Here is a 19198-nt window from a genome sequence, read left to right on the forward strand (position 1 = left end):
TGTTGCTGAAATAAGCAGAAGGAGTTGTACAAAGTCTCTTGCACAACAGCCTTATCAATCATTAATCCTCTCCTAGGCTGACCGTTTGAGAGGTGGCTGCAGGGAAATTATCCAATAGGAAGCCAAGTGCTTCAAGCATTTCTCATCCCTTTTAGCAGCAAGGAATTAAAATGAGGGCAGGATTTTTACAAGATGAGAAAAGTTAATATTAATCATTTTAATAAAGTAATTTTGGGGAAACTAACCATTAGAAAGAGAGAATATAATCTGGGATTCCAAATTAAAAACATCCAGACAATGAAATTGTTGTAAAAGTGAATTTTAATAGTTCTTCTAAAAACCCATGCTATTGTAGTAACTAAGAAGTTACTATAACAAGTAGAGCACAGTAATGGTGTGCTCCCCCATGTGGAGAATTGATCTGTGAGGTCATGATAGCCATGGTCATCCTACTGGTTGCAGGCACCCTGTTGGCTGTTAGCTGTTTCTGTATGTTAGCAAATTATCACCCTTTAATGTTGAATTATGACCATGTAGGTAAATAGATATTGCTCAAATTTGTTTTCTACCAAACAAATGTGCTCTTTTGTTTGTATCTAAATACAATTAGATACAATTGTATCTAATCAATTATCTATCAATTGTATCTTAGATAGAATTAAGTATCTACATTTTAAAAGTAACACAGATGTAGTTGTAAATGTAGCCATATATATGTGTATAAATATGGGATTTCCCTAATAGCTCAGTTGGCAAAGAATCTGCCTGCAATGCAGGAAACCCTGGTTCAATTCCTGGGTTTGGAAGATCCGATGGAGAAGGGATAGGTTACCCACTTCAGTATTCTTGGGCTTCCCTTGTGGCTCACCTGGTAAAGAATCTACCCGAAATGCAGGAGACCTGGGTTCGATCCCTGAGTTGGGAAGACCCCCTGGAGAAAGGAAAGGCTACCCACTTTAGTATTCTGGCCTGGAGAATTCCATGGACTGTGTAGTCCATGGGGTCACAAAGAGTCAGACACAACTGAACGACTTTCACTTCACTTCACTTCAGGCTCTGGTGGATAACTTATTTTCTTATGACATATAAACATATGAGCCTAGCAGCAGAACCTGAAACTATCTTTCATCAAGGGAGTGCTGCTGCTGCTGCTAAGTCGCTTCAGTCGTGTCCGACTCTGTGCAGCCCACCAGGCTCCCCCGTCCCTCGGATTCTCCAGGCAAGAACACTGGAGTGGGTTGCCATTTCCTTCTCCAGTGCATGAAAGTGAAAAGTGAAAGTGAAGTCGCTCAGTCGTGTCCGACTCTAGCAGCCCCATGGACTGCAGCCTACCAGGCTCCTCCGTCCATAGGATTTTCCAGGCAAGAGTACTGGAGTGGGGTGCCATCGCCTTCTCCAGCTAGGGGCTAATTACTTCAAAAGAGACAGTATGTAGTCTAGGCACAATAGACCTGTCCTGTGACTGCTTTAGCAGTATTTCATCTTTTTTTAAAAAAACTCAAGTCAAGGTTATATTTATTTCTAAAACTATTAGAAAATAAATATATACCAACAGAGAAAGAAAGAAAATGTAGATGAACAACAGAACAAAATAAAAATCACTTCTCTTGCCATTGCCTAAGAACAACCAAGCAGTCTGTGGATATGGTTAGACTAATTTTGCAAATTTGTTTGTTCTTTTTGTTCATCTATAAACTCTAGCTGATATATTTTGTCAATTCATATAGTCAATTTATAAGCATGAAAGTTACCAGTATGGAAAGACATGCCAAAATTGAGTACTAATCATTAGCTTGTAATGGAATGTTATTCAAAAGAATAATTTGGAATAAGAAAATATTAATTAAGGTTATTGATAGTAAGAAGAAATTTAGTGGGCTTTCCTGCTGGCTCAGATGATAAAGAATCTGCCTGCAATGCAGGAGACCTGGGTTCAATCCCTGCCTGGGTCAGGAAAATCCCCTGGAGAAGGGAATGGCTGCCCACTCCAGTATTCTTGCATAGAGAATTCCATGGACAGAGGAGCATGGAGGGCTACAGTCCATGGGATCACAGAGTCAGACACGATTGAGCAACTAATGCTTTCACACACACATAGTGCAGTAAAAAATCCACTCACTGTTAGCTTTTATATATATATATATATCTATAAACAAGTTCATTCTGAAGTTCAAAAATATAAAATTCCTTCAACACACTCAAGATAATTATGAGTTTTAATATATTTCTGCACTTTTGGTTCACTTCAGAAAAATCAGAAAAAACAGTTTAGTAGAAGAGAAAAGAAGAATATTTATTGATAATCTCACCACACAGAATAATCTCACCACACAGAAATAACCATGTATTTAATGTAGAAATAGTCATACCTTGAAAAAGATATACATACATAATCTTTTTTTTAAAGTGAACATTTTGCATTTAAAATATATATATGCAACATCATTTTCAGTTTTTGTTGGATAATTTATTTTTCTAGATTCTTTCAGTTGCAAGGAACACAAAATGTATACTGCCTCAGACCAAAAGAGGAGAAATCTTACGCAGGCTCTCTGTTGCCAAGAATGGCTACCAGCCTTGCTGGAATAATATCTTCTCAACTCCCAAGTCTAGCATCAGCGGGGAAAAGCCATACCTCCCAGTGTTCTAGTCCTGGAGTTCACTCTTAACTAGACCAACGTGGATCCAACTGCTGAACTAGGGTGTAAGCCAGCAAAATCAAAGCCATCTTAGCAGAATGAGGGAATATGAATGCTGACAGAGGCAAAAACAGCCTCTGTCCACTACAGACATTTTCAGCTCTTTCCAACTATTTGCCTTCATGAACCGGATACCCCAGGGACTGTCCTTGACTATACATCTTTAGAAACATGATTGTTTATTTCCTTGGGATAAGTAATTAAAAGAGAAATTACTGACTCTAAGAGCATAGCATAGATAGATAGATAGTTAGATATAATTTTTTTTTTTTTTTTGGCTGTTATCTCATGGCATGTGGATCTTTGTTCCCCAGCAAGGGATTAAACCCGCACCCCATGCAGTGGAAGCACAGAGTCTTAACCACTGGACTGCCAGAGAAGTCTCAAGCATGGCATATTTTTTTAATGAATTTTATACCTTTTGCCAAATTGTCTTCCAGAAAATGCTGCCAACTAACCTGTACTTTGGAAAACTGCCATTTAGCCTATACTTCAGAAATTCTGTTGAAAGTTCTCTCACTTTTTTTTCTTAAAGCTGAGACATATGACTTAAAATTATTTCCAGTCCAATTCTATAAAATGAAAGTATTTTGTACATTGAAAACAACTCAAACAAAAAATTTCCTACTATCCTTACTGTTACTCCTAGGCACAACTTTTATCTTGTATTTATTTTGTATTTATCTTGTATTTATATTAATTACCCCTGAAAGGATAAAACATTTCATATACATATATCTATTGGTTTTTGGGGGCTTCCCAGGTGTCACTAGTGGTAAAGAACCTGCCTACCAGTGCAGGAGATGTAAGAGATGCATTCGATCCCTGGGAAGATCCCTTGGAGCAGGGCATGGCAATCCACTCCAGTATTCTTGCCTGGCAGGCTATAGTCCATAGAGTCACACAGAGTTGGACAGTCGACTGAAGTGACTTAGCACTCGTACACATTGGTATTTTTATTTTGTAAATTTTCTGCTAATGCCCTTAGGTATTTATCCATTCGAATATTGTCTTATTCATTTGACTTCCTCAGTGGCTCAGTGGTAAAGAACCCACCTGCCAATGCAGGAGATGTGGGTTCGATCCCTGAGTTAGGGATCTTGCCCTGGAGAAGGGAATGTCAACCCAATCGAGTATTCTTGCCTGGACAGAGGAGCCTGGCAGGCTACAATCCATGGGATCGTAAAATGGGTCAGACATGACTGAGCATGTTCATTCATTTATAAAAATTGTCCTTTATTTACCTAATTCTTATGTCACCCTAATCCTTGTCCTATAAGTTGCAAATGCTTTACCAGTTTGTCATTTACCTCTTAACTTGGTTGTTGTTGTTTTTGTTTAGTCACTAAGTCAATTTCCCAGGCAAGAATACTGGAGTGGGTTGTCATTTCCTTCTCCAGGGGGTCTTCCCCACCCAAGGATCAAACCCGCGTCTCTTACATCTCCTGCATTGGCAGGCAGATTCGTTACCACTGGTGCCACCTGGGAAGCCGTTAGCTTGGTTCGGAGCTGATGTAAGTTTCAACTATATCATATTAGAGGTCTGATTTGCTGCCCAAATTTAAAGCCTAATTCCACCACTTTGTTTTTTGTCTTTGGTCAAGTTCTATAATTCCACCTCTACCTAAGTTTCTTTTTTGGGAAATAGATATCATAATAGTATCGGTTTCACAGAATTGTTGTTAAGGGATTAAATCAAATAATGCATCTGAATAACTGAGGTCAGTGTCTGGCATATAGTAATCAATTTTAGATACGATTATTTTTGTTTCTGTTGTGTACAGAAGATTTACATTTTATGTAATTGAATCTAGCAATCTTTCTTTTAAGCCTTCAATAAATGTCTAAGCTTCAGGAAAAAAAGGATAAAAGAGAACTTTCCACAGCTTTCTGTTTTCCAAAGCACAGGTTAATTGGCAAGAATTTGCTTTGTATAATTGCTAATCTGTACAGGCTTAGAGAAAAGCAATCTATCTAGTAATTAATGGTACTGAATTATACACTTAAACATAATTAAAATTGTAAATTTTATATCAAAAATATTTTGTATAATTTTTAAATTAATAAAATAATATTCTAAAACCCATTGAATTGTATTCCTAAGTGAGTGAATTATATGGTATGTGATTTTATATTTTTCAGTAATGCTACTTTCTCTAAAAGCCTAGTTGGAAAACTAATGTCCATTTAAAATACGGAAAATTTCCTTCTCTTTCCAAATGAAGGCACTATGATGATAAGAATTGCTTTACATTTTGATTTATTCACTTGAAAAATATTTACTGAACACCTATTATAGGCCAAGCACTGTGCCAAGCCCTGGGGATTCACTGGAGAGCAAAACAGTCATAGAGATTATTATAGAGAAGGTATGGGGTCAGACATTTAAAAAATTCATCCAAATGAATATTTAATTACAAATTCAAGATGTGCTTCGTGGAAAACTGAAGATTACTGTATGATGGGGAAATAATTTAGACTAGGGTTTCGGAAATGCATATTTGAGGAAGTCAAGCTAAGACTTAAAGGAAGAACAGGACTTATCCAGGAGAATTTCCCAATAAATTCCATGACATGTTGTAGTAAATAATGAACAGCCTATAGTGACATTACATTTTAGGGAAACAGCAACAACAAAAACAAGCACCCTACCAATTTTCTTAACAAGACATTTAAGCCTACTCAGTTCTCTGATAAATGCTGAGATGCAGTAAATGCTTCTTTCTTAGACTTAGCTGTTATTTGCTGTTTTAGTTGCTAGTGTGTCCGACTCTTTTGTAACCGCCTGGACTGTAGCCTGCCATGCTCCTCTGTCCATGGAACTTTCCAGGCAAGAATGCTGGAGTGGGTTGCCATTTCCTTCTCCAGGAGATCTTCCCAACCCAGGGATCGAACCCACGTCTCTTACATTGGCAGGCGAGTTCTTCAGTGCTGAGCCACCTGGGAAGCCCTCTGAGACTTTACTGTGCCTATCAGTTTGCCCGAGGGTCATCCAGAATGCAGATTCTAATTCAGCGGGTCCTGGCCAGGCCTGAGATTCAGATGTTGCCCATGCTGTTTGGCAGAGCACCACACTTAACTAAGGAAAACAGACATCTGAGTTAAATAGATGTAGCCGCTTTCTTGAATTATTTTATGAACTCTGTTTATTTTCAGTTCAAGCAAGTTTGCTGCTGTTGGATTTCATAAAGCTCTGACTGAAGAATTGAGTGCCTTAAAAAGAACCGGAGTCAAAACAACATGTCTCTGCCCTAATTTCATAAACACCGGCTTCATCAAAAACCCAAGTACCAGGTAAGTTGAGGCAAAAATGGAGACAGAAGGATTGGTGGTTGCTATGACTATCAACCATTCTATAGGTTTTCCTAAATATTTTAATCCTTAAAACATCTCATATTCGAGGCCCTTAGCTCATCTCAGTTTCAGCTTCTGTAGACTATGGGAACATATAGAGAAAGAGAGAGAATGTATATAAACAGATGTGAATGACACAGTGAAGTTGCTTAGCCTTCCTTTTTTCTTCGCTTGGGTGGTGGTTCTCAGACTTCAGTACTTATACCTTTCTCTAGGAGTACTGGGAACCATGCAGGGGTCCCACCCCCAGAGTTGTGCATTTCTTCATTTTGGTTGGGATAGAGTAATGGTGGGGCAGGGAGCCTGTATATTTAACAAGCATCGTAATTAGTTCTTTTTTTATTTTTTAAAAAATATTTATGCATTTACTTGGCTGTGCTAGATCTTACTTGTGGCACGTGGGATCTTCCTCCTTTGTTGCATCATGCAAACTCTTAGCTGTAGGATCTAGTTCCCTGATCCAGGATTGAACCCAGGCCCCTGCATTGGGAATTCAGAGTCTTAGCCACTGGACCTCCAGGCAAGTCCCACATCATAAGTAATTCTGATAGAGGTGACCAGTACCAGTGTTAAAAGAAAAAAAAACCTTTCCTTTGGTAATCTAGAGATCATCCTTCAAATAAGTTCAGTTCAGTTCGGTCTCTCAGTCATGTCTGACTCTTTGCAACCCCATGGACCGCAGCATGCCAGGCCTCCCTGTCCATCACCAACTCCCGGAGTTTACCCAGACTCACGACATTGAGTCGGTGATGACATCCAACTATGTCATCCCTTCTCCTCCTGCCTTCAATCTTTCCCAGCATCAGGGTCTTTTCCAATGAGTCAGCTTTTCACATCAGGTGGCCAAAGTATTGGAGTTTCAGCTTCAACATCAGTCCTTCCAATGAACACTCAGGACTGATCTTTAGGATGGACTGGTTGGATCTCCCTGCAGTCCAAGAGAGGCTCAAGTGTCTTCTCCAACACCACGGTTCAAAAGCATCAATTCTTCTCCGCTCAGTTTTCTTTATAGTCCAACTCTCACATCCATACATGACTACTGAAAAAACCATAGCCTTGACTAGATGGACCTTTATTGACAAAATAATGTCTCTGCTTTTTAATATGCTGTCTAGGTTGGTCATAACTTTTCTTCCAAGGAGTAAACGTCTTTTAATTTCATGGCTGTAGTCACCATCTGCCATGTTTTCGAGCCCCCCAAAATAAAGTCTGCCACTGTTGCCACTGTTCCCCCTCTATTTTCCGTGAAGTGATGGGACCGGATGCCATGATGTTAGTTTTCTGAATGTTGAGCTTTAAGCCAACTTTTTCACTCTCTTCTTTCATTTTCATCAAGAGGCTCTTTAGTTCTTCACTTTCTGCCGTAAGGGTGGTGTCATCTGCATGTCTGAGGTTATTGATATTTCTCCCGGCAATTTTGATTCCAACTTGTGCTTCATCCAGCTCAGCATTTCTCATGATGTACTCTGCATATAAGTTAAATAAGCAGGGTAACAATATACAGCCTTGACGAACTCCTTTTCCTATTTGGAACCAGTCTGTTGTTCCATGTCCCGTTCTAACTGTTGCTTCCTGACCTACATACGGATTTCTCGAGAGGCAGGTCAGGTGGTCTGGTATTCCCATCTCTTTCAGAATTTTCCACAGTTTACTGTAATCCACACAGTCAAAGGCTTTGGCATAGTCAATAAAGCAGAAATAGATGTTTTTCTGGAACTCTTTTGCTTTTACGATGATCCAGCAGATGTTGACAATTTGATCTCTGGTTCCTCTGCCTTTTCTAAAACCAGCTTGAACATCTGGAAGTTCACGGTTCACGTTTTGCTGAAGCCTGGCTTGGAGAACTTGGAGCATTACTTTACTAGCTCCAAATTTACTCATCTCACTAGCTTTGTGAGGTGAGTGCAATTGTGCAGTAGTTTGAGCATTCTTTGGCATTGCCTTTCTTTGGGATTGGAATGAAAACTGACCTTTTCCAGTCCTGTGGCCACTGCTGCCTCTTCCACATTTGGTGACATATTGAGTGCAGCACTTTCACAGCATCATCTTTTAGGATTTGACATAGCTCAACTGGAATTCCATCACCTCCACTAGCTTTGTTCATAGTGATGCTTCTTAAGGCCCACTTGACTTCACATTCTAGGATGTCTGGCTGTAGGTGAGTGATCAAACCATCGTGATTATCTGGGTCGTGAAGATCTTTTTTGTACAGTTCTTCTGTGTATTCTTGCCACCTTTTCTTAATATCTTCTGCTTCTGTTAGGTGCATACCATTTCTGTCCTTTATTGAGCCCATCTTTGCATGAAATGTTCCCTTGGTATCTCTAATTTTCTTGAAGAGATGTCTAGTCTTTCCCATTCTATTGTTTTCCTCTATTTCTTTGCACTGATCACTGAGGAAGGCTTTCTTACCTCTCCTTGCTATTCTTTGGAACTCTGCATTCAGATGCTTATATCTTTCCTTTTCTCCTGTGGTTTTTTTTTTTTTTTTTTTTAATTTTTCAGCACTTTATTTATTTATTTTTTTTGATAAATTTAACACCTTTTATTGCCATACCTCATTTTACTGTGCTTTGCTTTAGTGAGCTTTATAGATACATGTTTTTTTTTTTTTTTCCTTGTTAATTTTCTGTTTAGTTGATCTATCCATAAGTGTGAGTGGGGTATTAAAGTCTCCCACTATTATTGTGTTATTGTTAATTTCTCCTTTCATACTTGTTAGGATTTGTCTTACATACTGCGGTGCTCCCATGTTGGGTGGATATATATTTATAATTGTTATATCTTCTTCTTGGATTGATCCTTTGATCATTATGTGGTGACCTTCTTTGTCTCTTTTCACAGCCTTTGTTTTAAAGTCTAATTTATCTGATACGAGTATTGTGACTCCTTTCTTTTGGTCCCAATTTGCATGGAAAATCTTTTTCCAGCCCTACAGTTTCAGTCTGTGTGTGTCCCCTGTTTTGAGGTGGGTCTCTTGTAGACAACATATGTAGGGGTCTTGTTTCTGTATCCATTCAGCCAGTCTTTGTCTTTTGGTTGGGGCATTCAACCCATTTACGTTTAAGGTAATTACTAATAAGTATGATCCCGTTGCCATTTACTTTATTGTTTTGGGTTCGAGTTTATACACCATTTTTGTGTTTCCTGTCTTGAGAATATCCTTTAGTATTTGTTGGAGAGCTGGTTTGGTGGTGCAGAATTCTCTCAGCTTTTGCTTGTCTGAAAAGCTTTTGATTTCTCCTTCATACTTGAATGAGATCCTTGTTGGGTACAATAATCTGGGCTGTAGGTTATTTTCTCTCATCATTTTAAGTATGTCTTGCCATTCCCTCCTGGCTTGAAGAGTTTCTATTGAAAGATCAGCTGTTATCCTTATGGGAATTCCCTTGTGTGTTATTTGTTGTTTTTCCCTTGCTGCTTTTAATATTTGTTCTTTGTGTTTGATCTTTGTTAATTTGATTAATATGTGTCTTGGGGTGTTTCTCCTTGGGTTTATCCTGTTTGGGACTCTCTGGGTTTCTTGGACTTGGGTGATTATTTCCTTCCCCACTTTAGGGAAGTTTTCAACTATTATCTCCTCAAGTATTTTCTCATGGTCTTTCTTTTTGTCTTCTTCTTCTGGAACCCCTATGATTCGAATGTTGTAGCGTTTAATATTGTCCTGGAGGTCTCTGAGATTGTCCTCATTTCTTTTAATTCGTTTTTCTTTTATCCTCTCTGATTCATTTATTTCTACCATTCTATCTTCTAATTCACTAATCCTATCTTCTGCCTCTGTTATTCTACTATTTGTTGGCTCCAGAGTGTTTTTAATTTCATTTATTGCATTATTCATTATATATTGACTCTTTTTTATTTCTTCTAGGTCCTTGTTAAACCTTTCTTGCATCTTCTCAATCCTTGTCTCCAGGCTATTTATCTGTGATTCCATTTTAATTTCAAGATTTTGGATCAATTTCACTATCATTATTTGGAATTCTTTATCAGGTAGATTCCCTATCTCTTCCTCTTTTGTTTGGTTTGGTGGGCATTTATCCTGTTCCTTTATCTGCTGGGTATTCCTCTGTCTCTTCATCTTGTTTAAATTGCTGAGTTTGGGAGTCCTTTCTGTATTCTGGCAGTTTGTGGAGTTCTCTTTATTGTGGCGTTTCCTTGCTGTGTGTGGGTATGTAGAGGTGGCTTATCAAGGTTTCCTGGTTAGGGAAGCTTGTGTCGGTGTTCTGGTGGGTGGAGCTGTATTTCTTCTCTTTGTTCAGTCGCGCTATGGGGAGGGAGGGAAGGATGCTGCAAACAAATGACACTGGCGTGCGCTCGCAGTGCCTCAGCCACACTGGGTCTGCCCCCGCTCACGGCGCGTGTAGCCTCCCTGCCCACACTGCTCAGGCTCTAGGTTGTTCCGCCGGGAACAATCCGAGGCTGGCCCTGGGTTGCATGCACCTCCCAGGTCCAAGCCGCTCTGGTTCAGGCACTCAGGTAGTCCTCAGAGGCGCAGACTCAGTTGGGGCTGCGTTTTGTGCTCTTCCCAGGTCCGAGCAGCTCAGGTGATGAGGTGTTTGGCGAGCGCCAATGCTGCGACTTATCGCCTCCCCGCCACTTGGTTATCTGGGTGTAAAACCGGCGCACCTTCTCAGGCAGATGTTAACCGTCCAGACCCCCAATAAGTTTTAGTTAGCAAAGAAGCCAGTTTTATAGATAATGTCTCTCTGGGGCTGTGATTGCCCCCTTCCGGCTCTGGCTGCCTGTCACCGGAGGGGGAAGGTTTGCAGCCGGCTACCTCTGTTTAGTCCTTTGTCCCGTGCGCGGGCTGGCGGTGTCTTAGGTTAGGGCTGGCTTTTCGCATGGTAGATATCCCACAGTCTAGTTTGCTAGCCCAAATTATTTCGCTCAGATAGTGCTCAGGGTATTCAGGCCAGATTCTTACTCTCAGCGATGCAGCCCGCGCCGCGCCTCCCTGCCCAGCCCCCGCTTGCTAATGGCGGATGCAGGCGTCTGCGCTGCTTCTCCGCTAGAGGAGTTACCGTAGGGCTCGCAATCTGCGAGTTTTAATTGTTTATTTATTTTTTCTCCCTGTTATGTTGTCCTCTGTGCTTCCAAAGCTCGGCACGGATTCGGCAGTGAGAAGGTTTCCTGGTGTTTGGAAACTTCTCTCTTTTTAAGACTCCCTTCCCGGGACGGAACTCCGTCCCTCCCTCTTTTGTCTCTTTTATTGTCTTTAATATTTTTTCCTACCTCCTTTCAAGGAGTTGGGTTGCTTTTCTGGGTGCCTGATGTCCTCTGCCGGCATTCAGAAGTTGTTTTGTGGAATTTACTCGACGTTTAAATGCTCTTTTGATGAATTTGTGGGGGAGAAAGTGTTTTCCCCGTCCTACTCCTCCGCCATCTTGGCGCCTTCCCCCTCTCCTGTGGTTTTTGCTTCTCTTCTTTTCACAGCTATTCCTCAGACAGCCATTTTGCTTTTTTGCATTTCTTTTTCTTGGGGATGGTTTTGATCCCTGTCTCCTGTACAATGTCATGAATCTCCATCCATCCATAGTTCACCACGCACTCTTTCAGATCTAGTCCCTTAAATCTATTTCTCACTTCCACTGTATAATCGTAAGGGATTTGATGTAGGTCATACCTGAATGGTCTAGTGGTTTTCCCTACTTTCTTCTATTTAAGTCTGAATTTGGTAATAAGGAGCTCATGATCTAAGCCACAGTCAGCTCCTGGTCTTGTTTTTGCTGACTGTATAGAGCTTCTCCATCTTTGGCTGCAAAGAATATAATCAGTCTGATTTCGGTGTTGGCCATCTGGTGACGTCTGTGTGTAGAGTCTTCTCTTGTGTGGTTGGAAGAGGGTGTTTGCTATGACCAGTGTGTTCTCTTGGCAAAACTCTACTAGCCTTTGCCCTGCTTCATTTTGTACTCCAAGGCCAAATTTGCCTATTACTCCATATGTTTCTTGACTTCCTACTTTTTCATTCCAGTTTCCTATAATGAAAAGGACATCTTTTTTGGGTGTTAGTTCTAAAAGGTCTTGAAGGCTTTCCTGGTGGCTCAGACCATAAAGCGTCTGCCTGCAATGCAGGAGACCCAGGTTCAATCCTGAGTCAGGAAGATCCCCTGGAGAAAGAAATGGCAACCCACTCCAGTGTTCTTGACTGGACAATTCCATGGACAGACAAGCCTGGTGGGCTCCAGTCCATGGGGTCGCAAAGAGTCAGACACAACTGAGCAACTTCACTTTCTAAAAGGTCTTGTAGGTCTTCATAGAACCGTTCAGCTTCTTCAGCATTACTGGTTGGGGCATAGACTTGGATTACCATGATATTGAATGGTTTGCCTTGGAAACAAACAGAGATCATTCTGTCGTTTTTGAGATTGCATCCAAGTACTGCATTTCAGTCTTTTGTTCACCATGATGGCTACTCCATTTCTTCTAAGGGATTCCTGCCTACAGTAGTAGATATAATGGTCATCTGAGTTAAATTTCACCCATTCCAGTCCATTTCAGTTCGTTGATTCCTAGAATGTCGACATTCACTCTTGCCATCTCTTGTTTGACCACTTCCAATTTGCCTTGATTCGTGAACCTAACATTCCAGGTTCCTATGCAATATTGCTCTTTACAGCATCAGACCTTGCTTCTATCACCAGTCACATCCACAGCTGGGTGTTGTTTTTGCTTTGGCTCCGTCTCTTCATTCTTTCTGGAGTTATTTCTCCACTGATCTCCAGTAGCATATTGGGCACCTACTGACCTGGGGAGTTCCTCTTTCAGTATCCTATCATTTTGCCTTTTCATACTGTTCATGGGGTTCTCAAGCCAAGAACACTGAAGTGGTTTGCCATTCCCTTCTCCAGTGGACCACCTTCTGTCAGACCTCTCCACCATGACCCCTCCATCTTGGGTGGCCCTATGGTCAATGTGATTAGATTGATTAGTTTTCTGTGATTATGGTTTCAGTCTGCCCTCTGATGCCCTCTCTCAGTGCCTACTGTCTTACTAGGGTTTCTCTTACCTTGGACTTGGGGTATCTCTTCATAGCTGCTCCAGGAAAGTGCAGCCGCTGCTCCTTATCTTGGACTTGGGGTATCTCCTCACGGCCACCACTACTGACCTTGGACGTGGGGTATCTCCTTTTGGCCGCTCCAGTGCCGCCCAAAATTAGTAACAGATCAGAATCTTTTCAAAATAAGTACCAGATCAAAATCTTTTCTTGGTTAGAAAATAAAATTACAAAAGATTGGCACTGAGGTTAATTTTTAATGTTTCCTGTCTTTGAGAATAGCTTTAATATTTTTGTAAACATGGTTTACAAAAATGGTTACTTTAAAAAAAATTCCAACATACAGAAAAATACAAATAAATTTTTTTTCCATTTCATTTAAACCCTCTATCCAGTGAAGACTATTTTTAACATTTTGAAGAACATTCTTTTGGACATCTCTTTGAAAATGAAAGTGATAGTAACTCAGTCGTGTCTGACTCTGTGATCCCATGGACTGTAGCCTGCCAGGCTTCTTTGTCCATGGGATTCTCCAGGCAAGAATACTGGAGTGGGTTGCCATTTCCTTCTCCAGGGGATCTTTCTGACGCAGGGATTGAACCCAGGTCTTCTGCATTGCAGGCAGATTCTTTACCATCTGAGCCACCAGGGAAGCACAGACATCTCTTTTTGTACAGATTAAATGTCTAAATTTCATATAACCGGCATATATTACACATGAGATTCTAGAAGCAGTAAGTAAACTGCTTGTTCCCTCAGCATTATGATTATAGACAACAAGTTATTAGTGTTGTTTAGCCACTAATTCATGTCCAACTCTTTGTGACCCCAGGGACTGCAGCCTGCCAGGCTCCTTTGTCTATGGGATTCTCCAGGCAAGAATACTGGAGTGGGTTGCCTTTTCCTTCTCCAGGGAATCTCCCAGACCCAGGGATCAAATCCTCATTTCCTGCTTGGCAGGTGAATTCTTTACCACTGAGCCTCCCACGAAGCCCAAGGGCAGCAATACTGTATTTACAAAATTCAAAGTTGCTTAGAAGTTAGATTTTAAATGTTCCCATCACAAAACAGAAATAAATATGTAATGAGATAGAAGTATTACCTAATGCTAAGGTGGCAGTCATATGGCAATATATAAATATATCAAATCAGCTAGTTGTACACAAACTTATATAATAGGTAAATTATATCTCAATAGGAAATAATTTTTTAAAGTTCACTGAAACTGAAAGGTATTCTCAAAGGTAGAGGAGAGTGTTTTATCTTCAAGATAAAGTTTGCCAGTATTTAGACACTAAAATAATAGATTTGAGTCAAGCTTATCACTTAGACTGTCTTTTAGCAGTTAAACACAGACATTGTATATATATTTGCATTGTAATTGAATTTTTTACCCTTGCCTCCAGAATAAGCCTGAGGAAAGCTGGCATTCATGATGGCAAGGGTGACCTCTGCTGGCAAAACTCTGCTAGTACAACTAAAAATAACTGGGACATTTGCCTTAGCGGGTGGTAAGGGGAAGTTTAAATAGAAGTCAACCTGATTCTAGCCTGATCGAGAATATAACCTAACTAAGGAAGGGTCTGGGGCTTGTCCTGCCACACGAATTCCCTTGAAGATAAGCTGATGTTAGGATGCCAAAGGTGAAGTTGGGTTTAATGTAGAAACTGAGTTTCAATTCAGTTCGGTTCAGTTCAGTCGCTCAGTCTTATTCGACTCTTTGCAACCCCATGGAACGCAGCACTCCAGGCCTCCCTGTCCATCACCAACTCCTGGAGTTTACTCAGACTCATGTCCATTGAGTTGGTGCTGCCATCCAACCATCTCATCCTCTGTCGTTCCCTTCTCCTTCCACCTTCAATCTTGCCCAGCATCAGGGTCTTTTCCAATGAGTCAGCTCTTCACATTAGGTGGCCAAAGTACTGGAGTTTCAACTTCAACATCAGTCTTTCCAAAGAATATTCAGGGCTGATTTCTTTTAGGATTCACTGATTGGATCTCCTGGCAGTCCAAGAGACTCTCAAGAGTCCTCCAACACCACAGTTCAAAAGCATCAATTCTTCGGCATTCAGCTTTCTTTATAGTCCAACTCTCACATTCATACATGACTACTGGAAAAACCATAGCCTTGACTAGACGGACCTTGGTTGACAAAGTAATGTCTCTGCTTTTTAATATGCTGTCTAGGTTGGTCATAGCTTTCCTTCCAAGGAGTAAGCGTCTTTTAATTTCATGGCTGCAGTCACCATCTGCAGTGATTTGGGAGCCCCAAAATATAAAGTCTGCCACTGTTTCCACTGTTTCCCCATCTATTTCCCATGAAGTGACAGGACCAGATGCCATGATCTTCGTTTTCTGAATATTGAGCTTTAAGCCAGCTTTTTCACTCTCCTCTTCCACTTTCATCAAGAGGCTCTTTTGTTTTTCTTCACTTTCTGCCATAAGGGTGGTGTCATCTGCATATCTGAGGTTATTGATATTCCTCCCAGCAATCTTGATTCCAGCTTGTACTTCATCCAGACCAGCGTTTCTCATGATGTACTCTGCGTACAAGTTAAATAAGCAGGGTGACAATATACAGCCTTGCTGTACTCCTTTCCCGATTTGGAACCAGTCTGTTGTTCCATGTCCAATTCTAACTGTTGCTTCCTGACCTGCATACAGATTTCTCATGAGGCAGATCAGGTGATCTGGTATTCCCATCTCTTTCAGAATTTTCCACAGTTTGTTGTGATCCACACAGTCAAAGGCTTTGGCATAGTCAATAAAGCAGAAATAGATGTTTTTCTGGAACTCTCTTGCTTTTTCGATGTTCCAACAGATGTTGGCAATTTGACCTCTGGTTCCTCTGCCTTTTCTAAAACCAGCTTGAACATCTGGAAGTTCATGGTTCATGTACTGTTGAAGACTTGCTTTGAGAATTTTGAGCATTACTTTTCTAGTGTGTGAGATGAGTGCAATTGTGCAGTAGTTTGAGCATTCTTTGGCATTGGAATGAAAACTGACTTTTTCCAATCCTGTGGCCACTGCTGCCTTTTCCAAATTTGGTGACATATTGAGTGCAGCACTTTCACAGCATCATCTTTTAGGATTTGACATAGCTCAACTGGAATTCCATCACCTCCACTAGCTTTGTTCATAGTGATGCTTCCTAAGGCCCACTTGACTTCACATTCTAGGATGTCTGGCTGTAGGTGAGTGATCACACCATCGTGATTATCTGAGTCGTGAAGATCTTTTTTGTACAGTTCTTCTGTGTATTCTTGCCACCTATTCTTAATATCTTCTGCTTCTGTTAGGTGCATACCATTTTGTCCTTTATTGAGCCCATCTTTGCATGAAATGTTCCCTTGGTATCTCTAATTTTCTTGAAGAGATGTCTAGTCTTTCCCATTCTATTGTTTTCCTCTATTTCTTTGCACTGATCACTGAGGAAGGCTTTCTTATCTCTCCTTGCTTTTCTTTGGAACTGTGCATTCAAATGGGTATATTTTTCCTTTTCTCCTTTGCTTTTTGCTTCTCTTCTTTTCACAGCCATTTGTAAGGCCTCCCCAGACAGCCGTTTTGCTTTTTTGCATTTCTTTTTCTTGGGGATGGTTTTGATCCCTGTCTCCTGTATAATGTCATGAACCTCTGTCCATAATTCATCAGGCACTCTATCAGATCTAGTCCCTTAAATCTATTTCTTACTTCCACTGTATAATCATAAGGAATTTGACTTAGGTCATACCTGAATAGTCTAGTGGTTTTCCTACTTTCTTCAACTTAAGTCTGAATTTGGCAATAAGGAGTTTATGATCTGAGCCACAGTCAGCTCCCACTCTTGTTTTTGCTGACCTTGGCTGCAAAGAATATAATCAATATGATTTCAGCGTTGACCATCTAGTGATGTCCATGTGTAGAGTCTTCTGTGTTTTTAGAAGAGGGTGTTTGCTATGACCAGTGCGTTCTCTTGGCAGAACTCTGCTAGCCTTTGCCCTACTTCATTCCGTATTCCAAGGCCAAATTTGCCTGTTACTCCAGATATTTCTTGACTTCCTACTTTTGCATTCCAGTCCCCTATAATGAAAAGGACATCTTTTTTGGGTGTTAGTTCTAAAAGGTCTTGTAGGTCTTCATAGAATCGTTCAACTTCAGCTTCTTCTGCATCACTGGTCAGGGCATAGACTTGGATTACTGTGATATTGAATGCTTTGCCTTGGAAACGAACAGAGATCATTCTGTTGTTTTTGAGATTGCATCCAAGTACTGCATTTCAGAGTCTTTTGTTGACCATGATGGCTACTCCATTTCTTCCAAGGGACTCTTGCCCACAGTAGTAGATATAATGGTCATCTGAGTTAAATTCACCCATTCCAGTCCATTTTAGTTCACTGATTCCTAACATGTTGATGTTCACTCTTGCCATCTCCTGTTGATTCATGGACCTAACATTCCAAGTTCCTATGCAATATTGCTCTTTACAGCATCGGACCTTGCTTCCATCACCAGTCACATCCACAACTGGGAGTTGTTTTTGCTTTGGCCCTGTCTTTTCATTCTTTCTGGAGTTATTTCTCCACTGATCTTCAGTAGCATATCGGGTACCTACTGACCTGGGGAGTTCCTCTTTCAGTATCCTATCATTTTACCTTTTCATACTGTTCATGGGGTTCTCAAGGCAAGAATACTGAAGTGGTTTGCCATTCCCTTCTCCAGTAGACCATATTTTGTCAGAACTCTCCACCATGACCCGTCTGTCTTGGGTGGCCCTACATGGCATGGCTCATAGTTTCATTGAGTTCGATAAGGCTGTCGTCCATGTGATCAGATTGGTTAGTTTTCTGTGATTGTGATTTTCAGTCTGTCTGCCCTCTGCTGGAGAAGGATAAGAGACTTATGGAAGATTCCTGATGAGAGGGATTGGCTGTGGGGAAAACTGTCTTACTCTTATGGGCAAGGCCATGCTCAGTAAATCTTTAATCCCGTTTTCTGTTGATGGGTGGAGCTGTGTTCCTGCTATTTGCCTTGGGCCAAACTATGCTGCCCAAACTCGCTCCAGCATCACACAACCGCTGCTTGCTCCAGCAGAGCTCTAATTAGAGGACAGAAAAATTCTTACTTCAGTTTGTATTTTGAACACTAAATAAAATCTCTAGTTTTCTTAAACCTCATCAACAGTACTTTGCTTAGAGAGATCAAGTAACTTGACTGTAATTGGCAGAACTGAGTTTCAGATTGAAATTTCCTTTTTTTGCAGAGGGACAAGGCTTTGAGAAAAAAGGAAGCAATCCTCCTCTAAGGGACCAGTTCAGAATAATTTGTTTTATATTAATGTTGGAACTTAAATTCTCTTTTAAGGCACATCAAAGATGTAGCTTATTGGTTATTATATTTACATATCTAACACACTGCAAAGAAACTGTTTTACTGTGAGGGTTATAATGTAGCATAATCTGAGGTTTATTGGAATTAAGTGTAACCAGGTGCTCCAAGTAAGTGTTTTGACAGCTAACAGTTATTTTTGCTAAATAAACTTGGTTATTAGGCTTCCTCGGTGGCTCAGTGGTAAGGAATCCACCTGCCAATGTAGGAGACACAGGTTCCATTTCTGATCTGGGGAGACCCACATGCCTCAGAGCAGCTAAACCCATGCACCACAGCTGTTGAGCCTGTGCTCTAGAGCCCCAGAGCCACAACTACTGAGCCCACAAACCCCAGAGCCCGTGCTCCGCAACAAGAGAAGCCACTGCAATGAGAAGTCCGACCACCACAACTAGAGAGGAGTCCTTGCTCTCTGCAATTAGAGAAAAAAACCCTCGCAACAATGAAGACCCAGCACAGCCAAAAATAAATAAATCAGTTAATTAAAAAATAAATACACTTGGATATCAAGAAATCATCTTATTAAAAGCCTTTATTGAAAGCCTACTAAATACAAGGTACCCTGGTGGCTCAGACGGTAAAGAATCCACCTGCAGTGCGGGAGACCTGTGTCTGATCCCTGGGTTGGGAAGATCCCCTGGAGAAGGGAATGGCTACCCACTCCAGTATTCTTGCCTGGAGAATTCCATGGACAGAGGAGACTGGCGGGCTACAGTCCACAGGGTCACAAAGAGTCAGATACAACTGAGCAGCTTTCACTTTTCCATCTTTCATTGAAAGCCTACGA

General features: G+C 40.9%; 1 protein-coding gene across 1 annotated transcript in view; it reads left to right on the forward strand.

Moving 5' to 3' along the window:
• The window catches only part of LOC147370329 (estradiol 17-beta-dehydrogenase 11), a 51747-nt gene that overhangs the window by 18297 nt on the left and 14252 nt on the right, over nucleotides 1-19198 (forward strand). Inside the window, exon 5 of the mRNA XM_086404858.1 lies at nucleotides 5856-5993. Coding sequence (XP_086260984.1) covers nucleotides 5856-5993 — 138 coding nt within the window. The remainder of the gene's footprint in view (nucleotides 1-5855; nucleotides 5994-19198) is intronic.

This window comes from Bos grunniens, chromosome 6 (genome assembly GCF_055505025.1).
Source record: "Bos grunniens cultivar Pamir isolate PY7600 chromosome 6, Bosgru_T2T1.0, whole genome shotgun sequence".
In the NCBI taxonomy this organism is placed as follows: Eukaryota; Metazoa; Chordata; class Mammalia; order Artiodactyla; family Bovidae; genus Bos; species Bos grunniens.